Source organism: Anabrus simplex, chromosome 14, assembly GCF_040414725.1.
Source record: "Anabrus simplex isolate iqAnaSimp1 chromosome 14, ASM4041472v1, whole genome shotgun sequence".
In the NCBI taxonomy this organism is placed as follows: Eukaryota; Metazoa; Arthropoda; class Insecta; order Orthoptera; family Tettigoniidae; genus Anabrus; species Anabrus simplex.
The window spans coordinates 26,737,115-26,759,928 of NC_090278.1; the positions used below are offsets into that span (position 1 = coordinate 26,737,115).

The window sequence follows — 22,814 nt, forward strand, 5'->3', positions numbered from 1 at the left end:
TTGTATAAAGTCATAATATATCGCATAAAATATGCTACCAATTTTAATATAAGGTTTTATGGTGTACACCAAACATTTTTAATAGTCACTGTAAGAATATGTTCATTTTTATATATACATATAATTATGTTGTAAGTTATGTTAATATTGTACTTAGGCCTTGTCACTAAGTTTCCTATGGCTGATGATGGCATACAAATAATGCCGAAACCGGTCCCAATGTTTGAAAGGTAATAAATATGTGATGTGTTAATGACCTCACATTGTTTTTGTATTGAAAAGGTGGACATAACTATCCTCAATTTATAGTGTAAATGTGATAATATTTCAGCTTAGAACTCTGACCAGAAAGGTTATGTTATTTAACGTTTAGTATTGCACGAACTACATCAACAAATGTTCATTCTAAGCAATACGGGTCAGCATTTCCCCCATTACCAGCATTGTCACATAACAGTATTTTGAGGCACAACAATGAAGTACCAAATCCATTTCTGTGCCAAAATGAACAATGTCAACAAAAAAAAAAAAATGTTTGCAAATGGAACCAACATTAAACTGAGGGAATACATAAATGAAGTAAAGCGTAGTATTCTTGTAGACAGATTTTGTCGTCTCCTGAAAGATTTGTGCATCGATATGATACCTTTTGGATTTAAGCTTCTCACACACCCATATAAAAAAATATAAAATAAGATAATAATCATAATATTAATAATCAGAGAATGAAACCTATTTTACATCATAAAATCTATTCATCAGACTCTGTCAAGCGACATGAAAATGTTACCAAACTGTTGGAATGCTCTGTAAATGTGTACCTGACAATACTGTACAAACAATGGAGCTGCTTATTAAAATTATTCAACATTCCTACATTATTCCAGTAATACTAATCATATAAAGGTTGAGATGAAAAATACTTATCAAAATACTAGTCAATCGACTTAAAAATTAACATTTTTAATATGCATACAAAAATGACAAAGTACACAAGAAGGTCACATATTCAGTGGTTAGTCTGCAAATGCAGAGAATAATAACTGTAGCTAAATAATGCATTCACCATAGTGAAAGACCTTAATGTAGATGGGATCAAAATGTACGACAAAGTTTTAAACTGAAACTAATCAAAACTCTGTTGTACACCATCTAATTTTTTGTCAAATTCAAGACTTCACAAGTACACCGTCAAATCGCTCACGATACTTGAGAAGTATTCTTCAAAAGTCTTGAAAGTCAATTAGAACATGTTCTAATAAGTCAAAGAATTGTCACGGCTTTGACAGAATTGACCAATGGAATTTGAGTATTAACGCTGTGTGCTAAACCGGCTAGGCATGCTGAGAATCTAAACAACGAACATGGCTTCGTTTTCATGGTTGAGGGATTTGTGTGTGTGCTAATTGCTACGCATGAGGCACATCCCTGCCTATATTCAGTGGGCTCCGTAGAATACCACAATAAAAAAGATAAAACAGCAACATACGAGGAGATTGCAAGAGAAATATCTCAAGGAAGTGGACAGCTTTTATATTTATTTCCAGACAGTAACCTATCATATAAGTAAACACTTATCAGCAATTTATGACTATATTTGCATATTATTATTAACCCATTCACTGCTAAACCCGTATATATACATTATTGAACGCCGTGCCTCGTCCGCCGAACCCGTATATATACGTTTCGGTGCAGTGTGTATTTCACCGATCTTACAAATGTACGCGATATAGTGTCATGCTTTGAGATTCCATGGAAATGCTCAAGGAAGTTCTGTACGGCAGATCTACCACTCCATTTTGCGTGTTTTGAAAGTGATCTGGTGTTATTTCAGCTTCGTTGGAGTGGAACATCTTACGCGTAGCCATCATGGCGTCTTGAAGTATATATTCATCTCTTGTTGACAAAGAAATTGAATGTTTCCTCATAAATAGTGATTCTGGAGTGCTATATTTTGATAATGAAGATGGAGAACATCTAAGTGGCGATATTAAAATACAAGAAAGTGCACGGCAAAGTAGTAATGATGAATCTCATGAGGAATCGTCACCCCTTCCTCAGATAAATTATTTTTCCCTAAATGTAAATACTTTTGATAATACCAGTTCTTTGATCAACAATTTTATATTATATTTCAGTAATAGTATCACTGAGCGGCGTAGCCGCACGTATTAACATGCTACGTCTATGGAGCCAAGCTCTGCACTCGGCAGGCGAGTGGGTTCGAACCCCACCGTCAGCTGTCCTGAGAATGTATGTTTTGTGGTTTCCCTTTTGCCGAGGCAGTTCCTATTCATAAGCCACAGCCGATTCCTTCCACTTCCATACCCATTTTCATTCACCATTGTTCATTTCATATTCATTATCTTCTCAACTGAGATTTGCATTGGGAAGGGCATCCAGCCGTAAAAATATGGTGTAAAATATAATCTCACTTCATCCCCGAACGTGAATTGCAGGGCTAAGGGGACGATATGCATTCCATTAATTGTATCAGTAAACATGTGTCTCTGAAAGTGCTTCTTCCTTTAGAAAAAAAAAAACCCGGCCCAGAAGGCTCGCCTGGTCATCAAAACTCGGCAGTGAAAAGGTTAATATTACTATTGTCATTATTAAGTTCCCAATGTGTTTTCATGTAATAAGATATGAATTTCCATTGTACTGCCATAATTTTTATTTGATTCATGTTAGTATCATATTACCCAATATAACATAACATCTGCAAGTGAATGTTATGGCAGTAAATACATTGTAAAAATGATGTTGGAGGCTATCACATTAATCTTTTCTCCATGTAAATTATGCTTTACTGCACGTTTCTCTTCCTTATATCCCACTGCTAGTCCAGGAACCACCATTTTAAAACAAAAATGCTATCAAACCTTGACAATCCTTCAGCAATGCTGATCAATCTGACAAGATTTGACAGTCCTTCTTGTGAAGTATTGAAATGAAAGAAGAATTTGATAGTGTATGTGTTGAATTTTGTATAAAATATATTTTTTTCTTTTGCTGACAAACGAACTATTGAACAATCAATAACAAAATCAAGAAAAGGAAACATACACCCTTTCTTCTAGACATGGAATCTCTGCAGATGTGTAACAATACAGGATTTACTTTCCACTTAAGTGAATGCAATGTACAAGTTTAATGCATAACATTCCAACACTTAAATATCATAAATACAACTTATGATTTTAATACAGCTAAAAAGGAAAGTAGAACATCATTTACAACAATTGTCTTTGTAATTCTGAACTACCCATTCATTGAAATGTAATGAGGTATACTGTATGGTAAGGAGAAATTATTATCTAAAACATCTCCTTTGGTCCCAAACTGAGTATCGAAAAGAGAACATTCCGTCATTAGGAAAATGCAGTGATGACTTGTAGGAAGCACAGCATTTCTTCATATATATGAAGATTGTATATAAATGCAAGAAATTTCAGAAAAACAACTAATCAACCTAAACACAATATTTTTTCTCTAGTTGGATACACTCAAAAGCGTAATAAATGCCATGTTACTGTCAGAATGTTTCCATACAAAATGTTTTGTTCACATTGCACTTGATCCAACATTTTCAAGCAGTGTTCAATAATAAGGTTTAATAGTGCTTCAGAAGTACAAATGCACTATACCCTGTGTCAAATGAGAAGCCGTTTCCATTGGGTTCATTTTCATGAAGTGAAAAATTTTGGCCTGGTGGAAGTGATATTTTACGCAGTGAAATCTTCTGCAGACCACAGGATGTACAGAGGGTGGGATAACACAACATCATAGCAGCCACTTTGTTGGACAATTGTGAATAATCTCTCCAGGCCAAAACACTGATACTGACTATAAGTAAAATGCCAATTAAATTTATCTTAGATGCACAAGGAGAAGTAATTATTTTCTTGTGGGAGAAGCAACATGATTTTAGAATTTGTTTAAAAGAGAACAACAGAGATCTGCACCATATATAAGCAGGAAAAAGAGTTTTAAACAGAGTTTTGAGTAGATAACACTCAACTCGAAGAACTTAGTGTAAGGAAGTTAAGAGGAATGCTAAGGAAAAAAGAGTATAGGAAATGGTGTGCATTAAGAACTCCTCTATCAGGAATATACACCGGCTAACCGATGGATCGACACCCTAAATGGATTCTGCGGATCAGAGTGGAAAGGCGCGCTGAAAATACACTACAACATGGTTCCTGTACGGGGCCACCCTGAACGTAGCCGGAATGGAGCTCACTGCAGACACTATCGTGAGCCTGAAACCCTAGCTTGTGTTCTTGGTTCGTGTCCATGGGGGGGGACTTGCCTAGGAATGTTAGGCACAACAGAATAAGATCTAGAATTGCAGCAGGATTCTCCCAGAAAGGTTACGAGGTACATGAAGAGGTGGCATGTGTTGCTGACGGTGGAAGCAAACAGAATAGATATAATCGCAATTGACCGATAAAAGGACTTTATCTATATTCTGGACCCCATCATTAGATTTGAGGTAGACTCAAGTCAGCCAGCAGAGTTAGACGCAGAGAAGCGAGCCATCTATGAACCAACCATCAGCTACTTCAAAGAATCATACATAATCTCCAATATAAGGGTTGTAGGACTTTTCATCGGATCAAGAGGAACGATACCAAAATTCTTAGTTGAGTTTTTCAAAAGTGTGGGCATTCCAAGAATCTGTAATCACCCATCTTGGCCATTAAAGGTTCTGCCTAAATTGTTAGAAATCACCTCTATAGTACTGCATACAGGAAGGATTAACTCCAGAAAATTCTCCATGGTTACACATATATTCAATATTCAAGTGTTATGATATATTTTGTCAGAGTTAGGCAGCCTATCATTGTAGGAAGTACAAATAAATAAAATTTCCATTAATCATTGTAAGAAATCCAAAATCAAATAGGAGGGTGATTTTATGAACTTTTCAGAAAAACGCCCACTACAGGATATAATTGTTGAAGTAGAATACATGTTCTGAATGCAGATGAAGAGCAGCAACTTAAGAATGTATTTAACAGTACACAAACAGACTAAGAAATATAAAAAACTATAACATTTGTCTAAAATGTTTGGTACAACTTTCACTGGATCACTGATTTCTCTTATCTCTGTATCCTTACTCGGCAAGTTACTGCTCTGCAGTAGTTTCCTCAATTTGTATTACGATGCTCTTACATAGCAAAGAACACAAGTAACTGTTAAAAGTTTACAACATTATCTTAAATTTGATAACACACATTAGTGTTTTAAAAAAAACATGAAAGCAAGGCAGATTCGTGCTGTTACACTGCATTTTCAACATAATGGAAGTGCATTTCATTAAGTTAAAAAGTATATGTAATGCCCCAGGTCATACTTGGCTCTGGTAATTTATATTTACATTCTTCGTTCGCTGATAAGCCTTCCTGTATGGATTGTAGGCTATAATTTTCCTATTCCAATTTGAATAAACCCTGGTAGACAAGGTTCAATATTAATTTACTTTTCTAGAAATCCATTTTCAAAATTTATCAATTTTCTCTCACAATACTACTTAAATATAAATAAATAAATGAATAAATGAATAAATAAATAAATAAATAAATAAATAAATAAATTTGTTCTATTCCTATACTAAAACAAAAAATATGTTATTTCAATTAAATAAATGATCCACCCCCTAGAAATTTCAACTGTTAACTTTGTGAACCTAGCTGAAGGGTAGAAGGTATTTTGTGCTGACAATCCTTGGTCATGAAGACCGTTTCCTCATATGATAGTGGCTATGGCTTGGGAAGTTTTGATGTGGACTATTGCTGATTTCACAGCCTATTAGGATGTCTAGATCATCTGCAAAGGCCACACAATTCACTTTAGTATTGAAGTTTCCAATATTCCCTGCATCTTCAATAATACACAACTATTCTTAAGCTGTGAATGAGAACTTGTTGCACTGGCATGCATATTTAAGATGTGATTCACACCTCTGTTCTAACTAGGTAACTGACTCCATGCGTAAAAATGAATATAACAGGATTTAGGTATTATGAAAGCAGCAACAACCTTATCCTGAATAATGCATGTATCTGCATTTTTTGTGCCAACTTTTGAAGAAAAGATATATTTATGGAGTATTATTCACATAATTTTCATTTCCCCTTGTCCAGCTCCTGCCAGGTCGGGGTCTCGATGGCACTTCTCCACATTTGCCTCTCCTTCCACCACTCCTCTTCAGTAATTGTATTCCAGTCCAGTCTTTTTTTTTATTATTATTATTATTTTTTTTTTTATACTGTTCTTGACAAAAGTTCATCCATCTTGCTCTGGGCCTCCCTCTTGCCTTCTATCGTAGCTTCCAACACTTGTTTTGGTATCCTTCCCTCCTCCATCCTCATATGTCCAAACCATCTCAATTTACTCTTCTCCATCCTAGCACTCAGCTTTTCTACCCCTATCTGTTTTCTGACCTCGACATTTCTTACTCTGTCTCTCCTTGTCTTACCTATCATACCTCTTAGGAATTTCATCTCACTGGTCTGAATTTGGCTCTCATTTCTTGCTGTCAAAGTTATGTATATGGTAATTACGACAACAAAGATTTACATAATGATGGCCACAACTCCATGTGGCACAAATTCCATATTCTCTTTCCAAACTTACATTTCTAAGTTCTTTGAAATCATTTACGAAAAGACTAGGTAAACAACTGATAGGGAGCAGTAGTCCTAAATGCAGATCAATGATGATTGGTTGATCAACTGAAGAGAGTACTGTATACATGAATTATATGGAGGCAGCTGTCTGTATGTATGGTACGACACTTTGATTAGCTGGTTTGAGTTCTAGTGGTGAGGGAAAAAAATATTTACCATCAGAATGTTGGCAGCAGGGTACAAGAGGGGTGGTATTCAATTTCTAATCACTAGATTGCATGCCAAAAGCCTGGTCATATAATCCTACTGATGGTAATTCAACTGTCGGATGAAGACATTAAGCCTTGAGCAAACCCCTTAGTGTTACTCTGCAGGAGTAGGCTATGTGCCAACATCAGGTTTCACCCTGTTTCTACTTGATCATGATGATGATGATGATGATGATCATCATCATCATCATCATCATCATCATCATCATCTCACACCCAGATGCAAAGGTCACCCATGTGAGCCAAACATGTCTTTGAACACTGCTTGTTTGTTTGTTTGTCCAACCCTTGTTCCGCTTCTCTACGGGGTCGGGTATGAGGTGAGATGAATCTGTCGTGGCGGGTTTTTATGACCGGATGCCTTTCCTGATGTCAACCTCATCAGAGGAGTTAATGAGATGAAATGAATGACGAGATATATGATAGGGATTGTGTGAAACTTGGTGCCGGCACATAGCCTATTCCTGTCAAATAGCATCAAGGGGTTTGCTCAAGGCTCAACATCCCCATCCGACGGAAAAATCACCACCAACAGCGTCATATGCTCTCACTCTATATGAGAACTGCAGAGAGGTTTGGAATTTAATCCAGGCTTTTGGCACGCAATCTAGTGATTAGTGTATACCACCACCTCCCGCACACTGCCAACCAATATTCTGATGGTGAACATTTTTTCGACCAACGAGACTCGAACTGGCTAACCTCGGTGTCAGACCGTTTAGACTTCAGCGCTGTAACAATGACGGCCATCAGGCAGAGCACTAAAAGACATATGCTAAAATAATAAAAAATATATGGATTTCTGGGACATTCAATATACTATATAACCGTTTTTGTAAATATATAGTGTTCTCTTTCCATACTAGCAAAGCTTCAGGTCCACTAACATTCAATCATTCTAAAACAGTCTTTACATATTATACATTCCTCAACTAATAACTGCTGAAAAGCTGTCTTTCTACTGTCTCAGTAAATATCTCAAAAACTAATACATACTTATAAAAGTATCAGAATATTTAAAATGGACGGACACAGTATTTGTGTATGCAGAGTGGACGGAGATTCAGATAAATATAGATATATTAACATTCGATCACGCCTTTGATTCGTTTTCAAGCTCAAATCTTGCTTGTGAATCTTGAAGGTATTTCCGTTTCTTTTTCTGAATGTGCGCTTCAACGAAGAAGAGTGCACTTGCTATGAAACACATCACAACACCAACAACGGCAAGTCCAAATGCCCAACCCAGATAGTTGTTATCATGTTCTGGCATCCAACCTTCTGCATTGCCCAGGCACGCAAAAATGATCACAGCAATGCCACCACACAAACCTATGGAAAGAAACAGAACACAAGTGAAAAATAAAATATTACAACAGTTTTACTTTAATGAAGATTGCAAATGTATGTTCATGACCCTGAAACAATAATTGCCCTTTCCATTCTGCACTCTTATGTATTTTTTACTGAAAAAAAGTATGAAAACATTAGATGTAAATAGTGACAATATAAACATTATAACGAAACCAGGAGCAATATCTGCTTTTGATTTTTGTGCGTTATTCTCCAGTTCTATAAATACAAAATAAGAGTTTTGTCTGTACATTGCTCAGAATTTAGAAAGAATGATGTTTCTGTATCAGTCGTGTCCACAATAATAAGGAAATGCACTTTTTAACTCTCCGTCATCTCTGTCTGTCTGTATGTACGTACACGCATCATGAAAAAATACCTGAAGGTAATTCAATGAAAATTGATACATAAAGTCGGGGAATGAGGCACTACATTCTAGGCTATAAATAATTTTATTCATGCTGAGTGAAATGGTAGTTTAGGGGAAGGCCTAAAATTTAATTCTCAAATATCCATCATCCGTTTGAGCATCCTTCCCTGTTCCATCCTCTTAACATGTCCAACCATAGGTACTTTCTTTCTTCACACCAGGTTTCTATCATACTAGTAGAATGCATTTCCCTGTTGAATTCTTTTACTGATATCCAATTCCAGCCCTGCATCCTGCAGCATCAGTTCACTTCCCAAATACTAGAAGCCCTCCACAATTTCATGGTGTTGTCCGTTTATTTTTATTCAGTGAAACCTTGTTAGCGCATTCCTCATTAACAGGTTTTCCAGCTTAGCACGTCGTAAATTCGAAGTCACAATTCTCATTGTATTAAATCAAAAATACCCCACTTATCACGTCATGAATAGTTTGGATTGCTCATATTTATGCTAATCTCAACGCAGAACCATCGTGCGGGTATATGACACTTGTGCCTTCATCAAATATCTTTGTATTCTAACTTGTTTGTGCCTATAATTCCCATCTATACTAATCAAATCAGATAATACACAGCCTAATGCAACACCCTGGCTACCCCTGAACTTGAGTACCAAGCTTCAAGAAATTCTCTTCAGCTATTTTCCTATGATGTCTACTCAAACAAACAAACAAACAAACAAACAAACAAACAAACAAACAAACAAACATACATACATACATACATTTGACTAAACCAACTTTTTATTTTGTATTAATATGAGATAAAAATGACATGACACAAAAGTGAAGTGTACAGACAAAATTATAAATTTTATATAGATGTTCATACATCAGAAATAAAGGAGCAAGAACTTACCCGAATGCAGCAATACTATAGCAATGAGTAAAATGAGAATACGGAAACGGGTCTCCTCGGGTCCAAAACAAAGAGCAAAGATGAGAACTAGGATGAACGATATCACTACTCCAAGGAAGCAGAGAGTGAAGAAGAACTGGGTTGCTATCATAAAAGCTGAAAACAAAAATTATAAGTTATTATTTAGGAAGGAGAGATTATCAGTTACTTAATGAACAGAGTATCAGATCCTCTTAGCATTACAAGGAAAAAATGTAATAAAAAGAAAAATTCAGAAAAAAAAAATCTTTTAACCCTCAAAACGCCATGCAGGGTGTTGACGTATATCTTTTCGGCTGTCGTTATTGATCACTGTTACTGTAACCTTCAGTACCTCTAAGAGACAAGCTGCTAGATCAGCGTGTGCAGCATTATTGCTGCTAACAAGGAACTTGCTGCCAAGTGCTAGTACTTTGTGGATTTCACTACCTGGTTCTTGAAGGTAAAGATTTTTCACTGCTGAGTGATTTTGTTGGACCCTTAACACTTTCAACACTATCCCCGTACAGGATACGGGTGCACTGTTTTCCTGGTTGTGGACGGCGCCTGTATACCATACGGGCATGATTTTATTTGCGCATGTTTACAGGCAGCTGCATGTATTCCATACGGCTCCCGTCCCTTGCTTGGAGGTAGTAGTTTATCTAGTGTCCACTAGAACGCAGCAGTTATTGGGAAGTTCAAACTGAAACGATAAAAAGGGTAGTTCCTTTCTGCCGTGACCACTACCAAAGGACTCGATTGTCAGGTGCTGAGCACGCCAAATCTGTCGTGTCAGCTGTGTTATTGTACAAACATGTCCCCACGCCGGCTCAATGATAGTGATAACTGGAATATTTTATCCGGAGAAGCGTGTTTAGAAATAGATGGCAGCGATGAATACTCTGATTATGAACCATGTAACATGTCAAGTGATAGTTCGGGCATGATTTTTATTTATGTCACTTTCGAGTGCTAGTTTTTTAAGCTGCATTATGTCATTCGGAATACAAACGACAGAAATACTTCACCTCTCCAGACATTTGGTCTTATTTTTTTCATTTAGACGAAGAGACAAACAGTGATCATTCACCTGTACCGTGAAAACAAAGTAGATTGTGGAGCAAGGTTGGACTGTGCATAGCCCAATGTTTTCAGGGCTACTATAACAAAACAAACTATTCCTAAATAGGTAAATTTTGTATTTCAAATGTAATTGTGTTTATTTGTGGCTTAAGTAGCCACATTAAATGATTCATTTTTATTATTTAAACAGGCTTATTGGTAAAACTTTTATGTAAAAAATTTTTCCCATACATTATTAAATGTTTTTTCATAAGACTAGTATAATTAAACTACTTTACATATGTACCTCCTGATTAACATTTTAATTTTGGTTGGCCGACACCTTCATATGATAAAAAAGTCAGGTATGTACTATGTTTTGCTGTTGTGTAATAATATATTAAAATTCAGGAAAAAGACTCGGTTCACTGCCAGGGTCCATGTTAAAATATGATAGTGTTGAAGATGTTAAGAAGAGCGTACATCATTGACAGGTAAAGTTTAGACCTTTTTTTATTTCGTCACACTTATTTTTTAGAGTATGAGACAAAAATGTCTAATTTTTCATTTAATTTGTTTAAAATTACAAGTTACTTTGCAATGTTACAGTGTAGCTACTTTTACTAAATGTAATAAAATAATTTTCAATAAATGACTATCATTATTCACGGTACAGAACAAAATAAAACTTGGCACAACTTCCAGAGGGTTAATACCATGCACGGTATGTGTAAATCTAGTAAGCAATTAGTCTTATGCTGACAACCTGATCTTAATGGCAGACCGTGCTGAAAGCCTACAATCGAATATATTGGTGTTTTGAAAAAAAAAAAAAAAAAGGCATGTGGCCTCCGAAGAGGCAAAAGAGGTGCAATGAGTATGGTATGATGTAGAAGAAAAGAAATCTAAGAGGAGTGAACGTCAGGTAGGGGATACAAAACTGGAACAGTATTCAAGAAGTGTGTTCTCCTGGAATGATAGCATACTAAAGTGCAGCAAAACTAATGCAGTCAGCTCACATTTTGCAATGAAGAGTCTTCTATTAGAAAGATGTAAAGCTCTCAGATGAAATTATCTTTACTTCAGTCTGTTTTCAGACCGTTTTTGCTGTACGAGAGTACAGGTCAGAACAACAGCAGGAAGGTAATTGGAATGAGGAGATAAAGGAATGCAACTTTACTATCATTACATCAGTCTGTTTTCATAAGTTTTTTTGCAATTTTACAGTATGTACATACAAAGGGACTTCGATATATAATGAAACACTTTTCTTTTTCTAAAACCAGGTTGGTTTTATGGAGGATTCAAATACACCATGTTATTCCCGAATCCTTTTGCTACAACACCCTATTTTTTTACATAATCTCCGTTCAATGCTACGGCCTTATGCCACCATAATATGAAGGCCTGTATGCCTGCATGATACCACTCGACTGGTCGATGTCGGAGCCAACGTTGTGCTGCATCGATAACTTCTCAATCATCCACGTAGTGCTTCTCGTGGAGCACATCCTTCATCGGACCAAACAGATGGAAGTCAGAAGGCGCGAGATCCGAACTGTAGGGTGAATGAGAAAGAACAGTCCACAGAAGTTTTGTGAGCTCCTGCCGGGTGTGCAGACTTTTGTAAGGTCTTGCGTGGTCATGGAGAATTGTCCACTGCCAGGTCTCCTTAGACATTCTACAAGTGCCTATGAAAATCTGTGATGCCCTCATTTTCCACCAAAAGAAACTCAATAACTGCTCTCTGTTTGGTATGCACCTTCGTTACAGACACCATTTTGAAGGCTAGTTTTAGTGCTACCACCTATCGAAAATTAATGAAACTCTATGAGACGAGAATATTCAAACATGTCCCAAACAAAATTCCAATGTTTTATAACCAAATTGGCCGAAAATAAAATGTGTTTCATTATATATGAAATGCTCCTCGTAACTGCACCCACAGGAGAAAACAAAGGAAACTGGGAACAGTCCCAGTCCATTTCCAGTTCTTTTTTTTTTAAAGGAAGATGTCAGGTTAGTCTACAGAATGACCACAAAAGCGAAGGTTAAACTGAAAAACTTTCTTCCTTGAATACCTGAAGAAAAGGACAAGGAGGAGAAACAGTGAAGATTAAAGAAGAAACAGTTTTACATGAATATAATGGCAGACTCGACACAGAGAAATTTATAATGTAAGGAAATACTTACGTGGCATCAGAAATCCCCGAATTTCATCGTAGCCAGTGGTAAACGGGTCGTACACCCAACGACAGCCCACAAAAAATCTTTTGAAACGATCATCATTGGGCTGGTTTAAAGATCGGAAACAGTGCGACCAGAGACCCAACCTTTCAAGTTTGGCTCCTGTGATTCGGTAGTCGCTGACAAGCCATGCAGGAGCACAGAATGCCACTACAACACACACCAGAGCAAGCACAAATACGCCAATACCACAGTTTCCAGCTAAACTTCGCTTCTTCATTTTGCCGCTCCTCCCCCTCACTTCCCTGGCTCTAAAAGCACACAAGAATAAAAAAAGAATCACATAATGAGATAAAGGCATGTATCAAAGCCATGTCATACACAGGAATTTATTCTTAAATGATGTTATATTATGGTATTACCGATACCTAATAGTTTCTTCTCAACATCCTCTTTTGATATCAAGTCACTAGCCTACATATTTGTTTTAAATAGACTATTGTTGCATAAGTGTACATTTAGCCAGGAACATGCCTATTCATAACATAACTATACAAGGGATCCAGAAGCAAACCTCTGAAAGTGTATCAGAATTTCAGGACACACAAAAACTTCTAATTTTGTACGGTTGACGGCTATTTATGATCTGTTTGTTTTTTGCGCTAGTGCCTTTACGTCGCGCCAACACAGGCAGGTCTTATGGCGACAGTGGGATAGGAAAGGGCTAGGAGTGGGAAGGAAGCAGCCGTGGTCTTAATTAAGGTACAGCCCCAGCATTTGCCTGGTGTGAAAATGGGAAACAATGCAAAAACCATCTTCAGGGCTGCCGACAGTGAGATTCGAACCCACTATCTCCCAGACGCAAGCTCACAGCTGCGCGCCCCTAACCGCACGGCCAACTCGCCCGGTGCTATTTATGGTAGATTTTTACTATAATTGGAATTACTGCAAACAAAAATATTTGAGTTTGCCACATTTTGCACATGTAATGATTGATTTACTGAGTTTTGCTTCTGTATTTAGTGCTTTAAAGTTATTGTTTATGGTACAACTGTAACAAAACCTGAATAATGCTATGAAGGGCAACAAAATCAATATATTGATACAAAGAAAAACTTTTTGAAGAGGGAAGAAAAAAAACTACAACATTAGATGTTCTATTGAAACCAATCATACTGACAGTGGAATGGTAAAATATAAAAGTAAAACTATCGTAGAGTCCTCTGCAGTTACCTTTGGTAAAAAAAAAAAAAAAAAAAAAAGTCATTACTATAATTTTAGTAACTAACTGCACAGCTGTCTATTTACTGATTACTGTATTTAAGAAATTAATCCCTGCTTAGCCCATCAGTTAAATATATATTTGAAACAAACCTACAAAAAGGACAAGGCCAAAACAACTAAAATATGACTAGATACCAACTGACTGTTTCTATTGCGCTTTATTTGCTTGTCATGCACAGTAATGCCACCTGAGTAACTTAGTAGCCATAGGTTTGGAACCACCAGAAAAGTAGGTGGTGATAAGGAACAAAAGAATGTGGGTATAACCAGTTCTGCATCTGTCAAGTTCCATGGGTCGTGATCAGGATAGACCAAGTCTTGCTTCATTATAAAACAGGTGGATTCACTCAGTTTTGCTTTTCAACCAATGGTGTAAAAACCGAGTTCTGCATCTGTTAGATCATTTTACACCTTACAGAAGCAGTTCTGCTCTTGTTTTAAGCTTCTGGTCACTAGAGGATGAAATAGTAGAAAGAACTAATTTTTGAACACTATGTTTTACCAAGTTTAGCAATTGGATGATTAGTATATAAATGAATACTACCGTAGTGGTCTAGGCTATCACTGCTCACTCCATGCTGGTTCTGACTATGCTGTTGATACTGTAAGGTATCCTTTACAATTTGTCCTAGCATTAAGTCTGTACCATGCACAGCCCAGAGCCTGGTCTACAGGTCTGGCTATGCTCAAAAGACCACTGTAACTATTGACAACATCGCACATGTGCACAAATTCACAGCAATGTCCGTGTAGCATCTTGAAGGGTTCATGTACACTTGCTCCAAAACTGTAGTTCAAAAAGTGCACATACAGGATGGGCGAGAAGTTTCCATAACTCTTCAGTATCAATGTTATTTATGCAGATTGGTAGTTATATTACTTATTAATTGCTGAAATCAAGTGTTGGAATACACACCATCACAGTCGAGTGTTAGTGTGAAGCCATGACAGATGTGAGCAATAAGAGTTACACTATTGAGGAGCGGTTAGTGGCAAGGGTGTGGGTGCACGAACAACAACACATAGGACAGACAATGAGACAGATTATACCAAGCTCGATAGCTGCAGTCGCTTAAGTGCGGCCAGTATCCAGTATTCGGGAGATAGTAGGTTCGAACCCCACTGTCGGCAGCCCTGAAAATGGTTTTCCGTGGTTTCCCATTTTCACACCAGGCAAATGCTGGGGCTGTACCTTAAGTAAGGCCACGGCCGCTTCCTTCCCACTCCTAGCCCTTTCCTGTCCCATCGTCGCCGTAAGACCTATCTGTGTCGGTGCGACGTAAAACAACCAACTAAAAAAAAAAAAAAAGACAGATATAGGAGCATTCCAGGAAAGATTTAATAAGGCTCTACTGCAAAAGACATGCTTTCGCCTCGGGCAGTGTTAAAGACAGGCTGCGGATTGGAAGGAAGATATGAGAAGAAACACGTGCTTCGACTGAACAATCTCCTATGAAGTCGATGCGTAAACATGCTTCAGAACTCGCTATAAAAAAGACCTTAAGTTCAGACCTTTTCAACCAAAGTTTGTAAATGAGTTATAGAGATAGACACTGAAATGAGCATGTTTTAGCATGCCGTGCTTTGTAACTAAATTCCCAAATGCACTGAGCCATCCCAAGGTTATGTTTTCAGATGAATGTGCTATTTACTGGAACTCACGTGCTAGAAACATTGCCAAAGAGAATCCTCATTAGAGAGTTGAGTTGGAAAGGAACCTGCCTCATGTGACGATATGGGCAGCGACGACATCACAACATCTGCTTGGACCGTACCTTTTTGAAAAGGCTCTGAATGGTGCAAATTATTTACACATGTTACATAGTTAATACCCCAGCTGGAGGAAAGGGGCCTGACAGAACGCATATGGTTGCAGCAAGACGGAGCAACTGCTCACTATGTTCTTGCAGTGCGTGAGTTCCTAAGCGAATATTTCCCAGGACGGTGGATAGGACGTGGTTCACTAGCAACACCAGCTCCCTTGAAACGGCCACCAAGAAGTCCTGACCTCACCATACCTGACAACTCATTATGGGGAGCCATTAAGGCACATCTATCTGCATGCTGTTATGCTACAAACGAAGAACTGTGAAATGCTGTTGAGGATGCATTTCGCACTATAACACCAGACATTCTCAGAAATATGTCGAGAACATGGAGGCGTATAGAACTGTGTTTACAGCATATTTGTCTCTGGTGAGACCCTAACTAGAGTATGGTTCCAGTGTATGGGACCCTCACCAGGATTACTTGATTCAGGAACTGGAAAAAAATCCAAAGAAAAGCAGCTCGATTTGTTCTGGGCGATTTCCGACAAAAGAGTAGTGTTACAACAATGTTGCAAAGTTTGGGCTGGGAAGACTTGGGAGAAAGGAGACAAGCTGTTCGACTAAGTGGTATGTTCCGAGCTGTCAGTGGAGAGATGGCGTGGGAGGACATCAATAGACGAATAAGTTTGGATGGTGTCTTTAAACGTAGGAAAGATCACAACATGAAGATAAAGTTGGAATTCAAGAGGACAAATTGGGGCAAATATTCGTTTATAGGAAGGGGAGTTAGGGATTAGAATAACTTACCAAGGGAGATGTTCAATAAATTTCCAATTTCTTTGCAATCATTTAAGAAAAGGCTAGGAAAACAACAGATAGGGAATCTGCCACCTGGGCAACTGCCCTAAATGCAGATCAGTAGCGATTGATTGATGATGGGGAACATACAGATATATTGGACACTTAAGTTAATACGTAAGTAACATAACCTAAACAACATTTTATACTAAACAGTTCTAGGGGTACGGGAACTCTTCGCCAACCCTGTACACATTTCTGATGTTTAATGTGACTTTGACCTTCATCACAGGTTGTCTGCCTCCACAGCATAACAGTCAGTACTCGCAGCTGCTGTCCTTGGGAGGCCCAGTTTCCATTCCTAGCACTTCCAGAGATTTCAGAATGGCTTGTTGGTCATCATCATCTGCAGTTTCCAGCTGTTGGCCGGGTCTGCTTGGCTCCTCTTGTCTTCCCACCACTTCTCCCTAGTCAACCTTGCCCAGTCCTCTCCTCTTCTCTGTACACACACTTCCACTCCTTTTATCCACTTGTCTCTTGGTCTTCCTCTTGGCCGTTTTCCTGTTATATCCTCCTCAGTATCCTTTCCTCTGTCATTCTCTTCATGTGTCCATACCATCTAAGTCTAGATGCCTCTATCCTATTCTGTAGTGGCTCTTCTTTTACTATGTCTCGAACCTTCTCATTTCTCCTTATCCCATCTTGTCACTCCTAATCTGGTACATTCAACTCATCTCCAAGGGCGACCAAGAAAGTCATGTTTCAAAAACCTGGCTCACCGAATGACCTTCTGTTATGCTAAACTAAAAAGAACTATTCATGACAGACCTCTATGGTTGCAGCAACAAGGTTGAAAGCATGAAGGAACAACTTCACAACTTTCATGGTCAAAGAATTAGAATTCTATTTTTGGGATATAATGACATACATTCATCCATATTCATTACAGATTGTTATGCCTTTCAGCATTCAGTCTACAAGCCTCTGTGAATTAATTAAGCAATTCCACAATGCAATTAGCTCTGGTTTCATTTAGTTCCTAATATCTTATCATTAAAAACAAGTCTCCTACGTAACCTATCCTTCTCCATCCATTTCGCCTGACCTCGCCACCAAAGCTGGTACACACGTATAGCTTCATCTATCAAGTTTATTCCAAACCTAGCCTTTTTCTCCACATTTCATGTATCCGTCTTCAACTGTTCCTACCTCTTCTTATCGCCAATTGATCTTGCTACTTTCATGTCTGTTACTTCTAACTTTTGAATAAAATATAAGCTCACCGGACAAAAAACTAGTCACCCTAGCGTGCCCATACAGATGGATTGTTAAGCCTGTACAGATGACTCAGCAAATGAGTCCCATGTTCAACCGCATGCGCACCGCATTTACGTGAGCATAACGCAGTAACGATCAGTGAGACATTGATGTCTCAAGCGGATAGTGTACGTCAACGTGGGTAGATGCAAGGATGTGACAGAGTGACAAGTGGGCAGATAAATATTCTGACTGAGAGGGACCAGAGACGCGTTTCACGGTCTGTGATTGCTGCAGTCTGTGAATGAAGGTCCATCCCAACCTGTTAGCGAGAGAACACTGCTATAGGAACTGCATACAATAAACATTTAGAGTCGGTTGCCTTGCAAGAGGCCATTGCTCACACAGGCACATAAAACTGCACATCTTTAATGGGCTAGAAATCACTAAGAATCAAGAATCTTTATTAACCGTTGACCGTATACAATGAAACAGGCTGTCGAACGTGGACAGTAGCTGACTGGCGGAAGGTAATGTGGTCTGACGAATCACGTTTTTGCCTGTATTCCAATTATGCATGTCGTCCAGTGCACTGAAGACCAAATTAAGCATTTCATCCTGGATATGTGTAAGGTCAGGTTCAAGCCGGAGGTGGGTCTAATGTTTCGGGGGTGTTTTTTGTATCATGGATTGGGTCCGCTTACTGAGGTGACCACTAACATGAACCAGCATATTTAAACATTCTGGATGATCAGGTGTTGTCTTTCAGTCAACATCAGCATGATGAGTATGCTATATATACCCTGATTTTTCAAGATGATAACAGCAAAGTTCATCGGGCTGGACGCATATGTGACTGGTTTTATGAACACTCCCCCACTCTATTACGTCTCGATAGGCCCGCAAATTCACCTGACTTGAACCCCATTGAAAATCTGTGAGACATTTTAACAGTGAGTAAAATGCCAACATCAACATCCCAGCAATTTGATGGAATTGCACAATCAAATCCTCAGCGAGTGGACTCACTTCCTAACAGAATCCAGGTGGTTATCAAGTCCAGGGGTGCAGTTACACGGTATTAAATGATGCCAGCAATGATTTCTCCAGGGATGATTGTCCGGTGAGCGTACTTGATCCATCCAACTTTCACTCATGTACAGCAAAGCTAGTCTGAAAATCAGCCAATGTAAAGATAGTCTCATCCAAGAACTCGCTTCTATAATAATAATAATAATAATAATAATAATAATAATGATATTTGTTTTCACGTCCCACTAACTACTTCTACGGTTTTTGGAGACGCTGAGGTGCCGGAATTTAGTCCCGCAAGAGTTCTTGTACATGCCAGTAAATCTACCGACACGAGGCTGACATTCAAATACCACCGGATTGAGCCAGGATCGAACCTGCCAAGCTGAGGGTCAGAAGGCCAGCACCTCAACCATCTGAGCCACTCAGCCCAGCCTCACTTATTTCAGACAGAATAATGTTGACCTCATCTGTGAGGTCACTGCATTAGCTTTGCTGCACCTTGATCCAATACTATACTACCATCCTGGAAGTATACACAAAGTACCGTAAGTACTTGAAATGATCTACCTGTTTGTTTTGTTTTCCCTACCTGGCATCCAATGCTCTCAGGTCTCTTCCCTACTGACATCACTTTTCTTTTTTCGCAAGTGGCTTTACGTCACACTGACACAGATAGGTCTTGTGGCGACAATGGGATAGGAAAGGCCTAGGAGTTGGAAGGAAGTGGCTGTGGCCTTAATTATGGTACAGCCCCAGCATTTCCCTGGTGTAAAAATGGGGAAACCATGGAAAACCATCTTTAGGTCTGCCGACAGCAGGATTCGAACCCACTATCTCCCGGATGCAAGCTCACAGCCATGCGCTCCTAACCGCACGGCCAACTCGCTCGGTTGACATCACTGTAGTCCTGGAAATGTTCATATTTGTATCACACTCGCTGCACCTCTTTTCAAGTTGAGATGTAATTATTAATCATAAATAATAAGTGGCATGGAGAGCTGCATCAAACCAATCTATGGACTGATGACTCAAACAACAACAACAACAACAAATAATAATAATAATAATAATAATAATAATAATAATAATAATAATAATAATAATAATAATAATAATAATGCCAATGTGAAAATATCTTGCAAGGAGGAATTCCAGCAATTAACCAATACAGAATTGACCCTGCAACCTTGCATGTTACAGCACCAAACATAAAATCATGCATCGAGCAAGATTAACCACAATTCTAAGATAAAATAGGTGAACATACAACAGCCCTTGAGACTCAAATCCCAAGTTAGTTACGTGTTCAGCTCTTTCACCTTAGAATAAATTATGACTGCTTTAAGAGAAGTTATCCCTAAAGCCAATTCTAAATCCTAACCTTAATCATGCCGACACAAGAATATTAATGGAATGGAACATAAGAACTTAGCCATTAAACAGCATCAGCTTATTTTCCCATCATTCTCTGAAGAATGTTCAACCTTCAGTTACCCATACCAACCATGTTAATAAAATAACGCATGTGCAAGCCAGTTGTTAAGCCTGATATAAAACTAGCATTCTTATGTGTAGTGAGACCATAGACCAATCTAGTAACAGAATCCTCTGCGCTTAGTTACTATTGAGGTTAGTTCTTTGCGAGGATCTGGCTAAGTTTTACGGACAGATGCCCTACCCGACGCCAACCCTATGGAGAGGGATATATAATTGTGTATTCCTGTCACCAACTCTTATCGCAATATTAGCGTGTTTACATAATAAACACAGGTTGTGAATACCCCACTTTACTTACAGTAAGTAAGCCTGGTATTTCCTTCCTTTTGATGAAGAGGACTGTTCCTCTCTATCAAAGGAATGTCTGGACTTCTCCTTAACAATCTTATAAATGCCTCTGTTCGATCTTGTTGTTGGTAGTGTGAATTGTTGTATGTTAATGAAGACAAACACAAACACCCAGCCTCCAAACCAGAGGAATTAACCACGCACAGTTAAAATCCCCAGCCAGGTCAGGAATTCTTCAATGTGTCCATATATTGACCTCTCGCTGCAGCAGGTGGTTTAGAACAGTCGTACTGTTTGCGAACCTAATCATAACAGACCAACACACGCATATTCTCACACGGTTTGCTAATATAACCACCACACACTGTATCTCTTAAGCAAAGTCTTTCAGCAGACATCTTCCTTCATTTTTTGAGGTAAATTCTACAATAATAAAAGCTTATAAATGCCTAGACCTACTTATGAAAGTGACATTCACTATGATTTTAAACTCATTTTCAGTGCATTCAGAACTGTAGCACATAACTCTGCACTTTCATGCTATATGATAAATTCGTTAATTTCCTCCTTCACCTTCTGTTAGTTACACACTGGGTACCCTACTCCCTTAGTACCATATACCCAACACCATAGATTATCAAAGTTAAAAATTCTTGTAATAAACATTGAAAATGTGTATTCTATTACCTTTAAAAATGGCACGCTCCGACTCTCTTCAAATTCTTCCCACTGTTGTGAGCATGCAAATTAAGAGAAACACATGATTTCAGTAAATTTGCAATTAGAAAAAATGAAATAATGCTTGCATTGTCAGATATAAAACTGACACACACCTAACCATAAAAAAACTGTGGAAATATATGAAATACCTTCAAGTACGATTGATTAGAACTGAAATTTACAACACACAAGAGGTTAGCCGTCACACAAAAGCAGGTTACTTTTTTTTCTGACTGCACTGAATTGCAACGTTGTTAAAAACTCATTTGTAGTCCGGAAATAAAGTATCCCTGTCACCAACTCTTATCGCGATATTAGCGTGTTTACATAATAAACACAGGTTGTGAATACCCCACTTTACTTACCGTAAGTAAGCCTGGTATTTCCTTCCTTTTGATGAAGAGGACTGTTCCTCTCTATCAAAGGAATGTCTGGACTTCTCCTTAACAATCTTATAAATGCCTCTGTTCGATCTTGTAGCCTGAGTTTGAGACATTCCACATAATACAAATGTAACGTCGTCTACTGTTACTGTGTGCTGGTGACGCCCTTACTTCGTTGTCGTTGTCAATCCTTCACCCCACTCTTAGAAGTCTGGAACACCTGTGCTTTCTTGCGGTATATCTGTAAACTAAAGAACGCATGAACATGGTAGCCAACATAAAATTATTATCTGTAATCTAATAACTTCCACCAGGAGTCAAATTCTTCATTTAAATATAGTTTTGTATCATTTATCACTAAAGAAGAATCAGTTACGAAGTAGTGGCCATAATATAGAGATATGTAAATAATAAATACGTGTTATTTTTTAAATGCAATTGTTGGCTGTACTTTTGAATGTGACGCACGAGGGTTATGGAAAGGTGTGTCATGAGAATTAGTTCTTATTGTAGGAAGAATTTTGAGATTTCCTCACGTCCTTGACAAGTTCTCATAATTTTCTGTCAAGGCTCTTTGTAAACAATCCATACACGTGTTTATTATGCTCGCTTCGCTTTTGAAACTCTCCCACGCCTTGCATGTTAGAAAGTATAGTTTTCAATGACTTGAGAACAAGTGGTTGTGAAAGTTTGTCATTCTGATTCTTAGTCACCAACTTAACGTAAGAGAAACAAAACTGCTAATTAATTAGTTGACGCATACGACCTTTTGTTGCTCTGTTTTCGGCATGATTTTTCTGCATGACAATAGAACTTCGAATCAATTCGGGACATCTTACTCGTAATTCGGATATAGCCTAATCAAAATATAAGTAGGCCTACCGTAAGAACAATGATTACGATATAAACCTATGGAAACAATGGGAGGAGGTTAATTGTATTTGTAATCTCGAGAGAAACTCCT

At 38.1% G+C, this 22,814-nt stretch overlaps 2 protein-coding genes across 5 annotated transcripts in view; one reads left to right on the forward strand and one right to left on the reverse strand.

Moving 5' to 3' along the window:
- LOC136885543 (uncharacterized) overlaps positions 1-22,814 on the forward strand; it is a 224,412-nt gene that overhangs the window by 123,196 nt on the left and 78,402 nt on the right. The gene's annotated exons all lie outside the window — the stretch shown is intronic.
- Positions 7,106-22,037, reverse strand: sinu (sinuous). 3 transcript variants are annotated; one of them, XM_068230404.1, is made up of 5 exons: positions 21,833-21,970; positions 21,435-21,476; positions 12,826-13,130; positions 9,550-9,705; positions 7,106-8,242 (listed from the first exon to the last, which is right to left on the reverse strand). In XM_068230404.1, exons 3-5 carry the CDS (start codon positions 13,097-13,099, stop codon positions 8,004-8,006), a joined length of 669 nt encoding a protein of 222 aa, XP_068086505.1. In that variant the 5' UTR covers positions 13,100-13,130; positions 21,435-21,476; positions 21,833-21,970; the 3' UTR covers positions 7,106-8,003. The 3 variants fall into 3 exon arrangements, with proteins under 3 accessions (XP_068086505.1, XP_067014599.2, XP_068086506.1); XM_067158498.2 differs by lacking the exon at positions 21,435-21,476 and having other exon boundaries at positions 21,833-22,037; XM_068230405.1 differs by lacking the exons at positions 21,435-21,476; positions 21,833-21,970 and adding an exon at positions 20,758-20,863.

Excerpts from the sequence above, each read along its gene's own strand:
- sinu (XM_067158498.2), bottom strand. The coding sequence starts at position 21,963 with ATGTCTCAAACTCAGGCTACAAGATCGAACAGAGGCATTTATAAGATT. Across the intron at positions 13,131-21,832 it reads AAATACCAGGCTTACTTACG|AGCCAGGGAAGTGAGGGGGA; the intron begins GTAAGTAAAGTG and ends GTGTGCTTTTAG. Across the intron at positions 8,243-9,549 it reads TATAGTATTGCTGCATTCGG|GTTTGTGTGGTGGCATTGCT; the intron begins GTAAGTTCTTGC and ends TTCTTTCCATAG.